The 4,180-nt window shown below is 36.3% G+C and overlaps 1 protein-coding gene across 1 annotated transcript in view; it reads right to left on the minus strand.

Annotated features, from left to right (window-relative positions):
• Positions 1-1,442: 1,442 nt before the first annotated feature.
• LOC107717045 (neuromedin-B receptor-like) overlaps positions 1,443-4,180 on the minus strand; it is a 6,752-nt gene continuing 4,014 nt past the window's right edge. The window contains exon 3 of the mRNA XM_016523692.1: positions 1,443-1,826. Coding sequence (XP_016379178.1) covers positions 1,443-1,826 — 384 coding nt within the window. The remainder of the gene's footprint in view (positions 1,827-4,180) is intronic.

Consider the following 4,180-nt stretch of genomic DNA (forward strand, 5'->3'; position numbering starts at 1 on the left):
TGTATGTAGCCTGTTCCCCGAACTAAATTTTTGCGGCTATTAATATGTTTAAAAGAAAACGAAAAGAGGCAGTTGTGTTTGACAGCATATTTCGTCGTATTGTATACATACAGTGAGGATAACCGGAGTACCCAAGGCGAGCTGACTGAGTACTAAGTACGCTGCTGTTCCATTTGCAGAATTACCGGGCTTGCGTCCTCCCGTCCTCAGGAGTTCGCACTTCCGAGTCGAACTTGCGAAGTCCGAACTACCGAGGACGCAAGTCCGAACTATGCGTACTTGGTATTGAGAAACGGCCAGTGATTAGCGACAACTGATTGAGTTTACAAGACATTTTTAGGAGGGGGGTGATCCTTTTTCCAACTCAGTGATTTTTTTTTCTGACATGTTGGTGTTATATCTTTCACTTGGATGTTATAAGTTGCACTTGGACAGGCGCTTTGATGATTCATGCATCACTGAGAAACAAGGAGTGTACAAAACATCATCTGACAACTTCTTTTTAAAGGGGGCTGATTCTTTTCTATACCCACTGTAGATATAGACACCAGGCACTCCAAACAGAAAATTTCAATTATTTAAAGATGATGTAGGCCTACTGCAATGCAGTGATTAAGATGAATCTAAGAATGATACACAGCATAAATTCTGCCACAATGATCTTGGCGTTCCTTTGACTCATATGCTGGAAGGTAAGGGGGAACATGCCTGAGAAATTTATATTCATGTTGAATCCTATTCTGTTTATGCATATGTTAATCTAATCACCACAGTTTACCCTTGAGTGTGCGACCCGTCTGATCTATAATCATAGACATTAACATTCACCGGGAAGAGCCATGTCTTCCATTGCTCCTAAATTGAATATATTGTCATTGTCTGAGAAATAGAAAGTGATCATAGGCAATGTATATGATTTCAGTGGCATCCCTATAATACGCTTGTCCCCCCGGTGAAATCAAAACTGCTTTCCCAAACATTCATTTACTGTATTAAGTGCACTTTCCATCTGTGAATTTTCATAATTTGATTGGATGATAAATGAAATAAGATTGAGCTGAAAAGCAAACCTGCCATTATACAATAATGGAAACCTTTAGTCCAATTTTTTGTACATATCTGATATTTTATACAGGCAAAAATTGTGTTTTGTTTGAGGAGAAATGGAATTAGTCTTCATTTATCAGCGAGATATCCATTCCTTTCTGTTTGCAATAAGAATAATGTTTCAAAAATGAAGCAAATTTCATTCTTGGGCTCAAGCAACGCTGCAGCCGTTGGAAATAACATGCATGCAATATATACAACAGTAATCCTTCTGTCTTCCCTGCTTCAATAACTGCTCGTTTACCCAGCTGGGTCACCAAACACTTCAATTGAACCTAAATGTGAGTCACCAGCAACCCCTATGCTCAGGTTTTGATCCGTTTGGAGAACAGATGCTAAATGCAGACTCCTGTTTTTTGGCCATGTCCGTTGGCGACAACAGGTATACTCTTCCTGATGGAGGTCATGCGGATAGTAGAGGAGCTCTGGAGGTAGCTGGTGTTGCGCTCTTGGTATTTGCGCTGTCTGCACAGCAGCTGGTTGTTGAAGTGCCTTCGGAAGCTCTCGCTCAGCAGGTACAGGGCAAATGGGTTCACGCAGGAGCCGGAGAAACTCAACACGCGCGCCACAAGCGTGATGATGAGGTGTGACAGCGAAGAGTCGATCTGCCTATAGTTGAATGAGCGGTACATGTAGAGAACGTGGTTGGGGAACCAACACAGCGCGAAGAGGCCCACAAACACCAGAACGATCTTGGCTAGACGCTTCCTCGTTTCCGTCTCAGAAGAGAGGAGAAAACATGACAGATTAAACCACTCGATAAAGCACAAGGTGCATTTTAGATGAGGAAAAGGTCAATAAAAATGCATGCAAGTTCAGTAGTACATCCTCTAGCCTGATTCTGAACCCAGTAATTGATTGTCATTTGCTGGAATCAAGTTTAGTTCTAACAGGTGTTCTTTTTAGCAATTTATGTTTCACCTATACCATTAACATGTTTTAATGTTTTTGAAGGAAGTCTCTTTAAAAAGCTTAACAAGGCTGCATTTATTTTATCAAAAATAGAGTAAAAACAGTAATATTGTGAATTTTAATATTTTAAAATGTAATTTTATCCCCCTGTGATGGCAAAGCTGAATTTTCAGCAGCCATTACTCCAGGCTTCAGTGTCACAAGATTCTTCAGAAATCATTCTAATATGATGATTTTATGCTCAATAAACATTTCTTAATATGATCAAGGTTGAAAACAAGGTTTTTTCTGCTTCATATTTTTGTGGCATATTAAAATAGAAAATGATTATTTTAAATTGGGATAATATTTTTTTCTGCATTAGAGCATAAGAGACTTCTTTTAAACATATTTAAAAAATCTTAATTATTCCAAACCTTTGACCGGTAGTGCATGTTGCTTTGTGCTTTGAATTTATCTTATTTTATTTTCCACAGAATAAGGAAACTCATACAGGTTTGGAATAATGTGAGAGTGAATAAATAATGTCTGAATTTTCATTTTTAGGTATGTAATTTTTTATCAGCTGGCTCTAGAGATTCTGCAGTACTGACAATGCATAATTTCCACTGTTCAATGAAGTACATGCAGTGCATAATACAAGAGATTATATCCCAAAAAGCCATTCACGCCATTCAGAGAAATGAATGATAGATGGATGTAAAAGACTGTGTTGCTTTGTCCTGTGAAATGCATAATTACTCATAACCAGAAGAGATAAGAGCAGCGGTAAACTTCAACTATACTGTATTATCAAGGGCAAGAGGGAGCGGAAAATGTTAGCTGCCTTGAAACAGCTGTTAAAAGAGAATATTAAAGAGAATATCTGTCATCCTTAAGGACCCTTGGCACAATGCTTAACTGATGATTCACAGCCCAGAAAAAGATAAAGTGCCCTGTCTCAAAAAACTGTCAAGGGAACATTTTATGAAGGGTGTCCTTCAGTTCAACAGTGGCTCATTTTATACTTTTTCTAAAAATGTTTATGGTTTGGCTCTTCGGAAAGGAATCTGGTCTTAGATCATCATAAAAGGGCCAATTCCATTTCTGTTACAGCAATTTGACATTGTTTCTAAATAATGGGTAAAGGTTATATGCATTATGAACTGCATTAAGAATGCCTCTTGAATTCCAACTGAATTCCTGAATTTTTAAAGTTGTAAATAATGTAGTTATTGTCTTTATACTTTCCAAATTTCACATTTAATTTAATTCAATAATTGTTATTTCGTTGTAATTATTTGTGAAATTTTCTATCAATTGCTGAGAAAAGTAAATATGCTATATGCTACATTTTTTAAAAGTTTAAAAAAAATTTAAGTAATCTTGGGTGGACAACTCCTTGTTTGACAGTTAAAAATTGAAATAGATAGATAATCGGATGGATGGATGGACGGATGGATATATATACTAGAGAGATTAAAAAATCAATCGATCGATAGATAGATAGATAGATACATAGATAGATAGATACATAGATAGATTAAAATCAGATAGATAGATAGATAGATTAAAAATCAGATAGATAGATAGATAGATAGATAGATAGATGATAGATAAAAAATCTGATAGATAACTAGATAGACTGTTTAGCGGATAGCTACCTTACCGAGCCTGTTTAAATTTTCATAGTTTTCTTACTTAAGTCTTAGTCTTGCCTTGTCTGTTTTCCTGGTCTCTGATTCACGCCACGTCTCTTGGATTAACCCTTTGCTTGCTGTTGATTTGTATCGTGAAAAGCGCTGTACAAATAAACTTGAACTTGAATTGAATTGAATAAAAAATCTGATAGATAGATCAGACAGATAGATGAAAAATCAGATAGATAGATTTCCAAGTAACTTTCTGTGGAGTGTATCCCAAATTCACACTCATTCTTAAATTTATCATTTTGCTCAACCCTGCCAATTACCACATGAAGCACATTTCAGATTACTCTTTTACAATGACAAATCTGTACGTTCTGTGGTACTATCTCTACTGGGATATTTTAAAGGGGTCATATGATGTTGCTAAAAAGAACATTATTTTGTGTATTTGGTGTAATGAAATGTGTTTATGCGGTTTAAGGTTCAAAAAACACATTATTTTCCACATACTGTACATTATTGTTTCTCCTCTA

Source organism: Sinocyclocheilus rhinocerous, unplaced genomic scaffold (assembly GCF_001515625.1).
Source record: "Sinocyclocheilus rhinocerous isolate Xijiao unplaced genomic scaffold, SAMN03320098_v1.1 scaffold1874, whole genome shotgun sequence".
Taxonomy (NCBI): Eukaryota; Metazoa; Chordata; class Actinopteri; order Cypriniformes; family Cyprinidae; genus Sinocyclocheilus; species Sinocyclocheilus rhinocerous.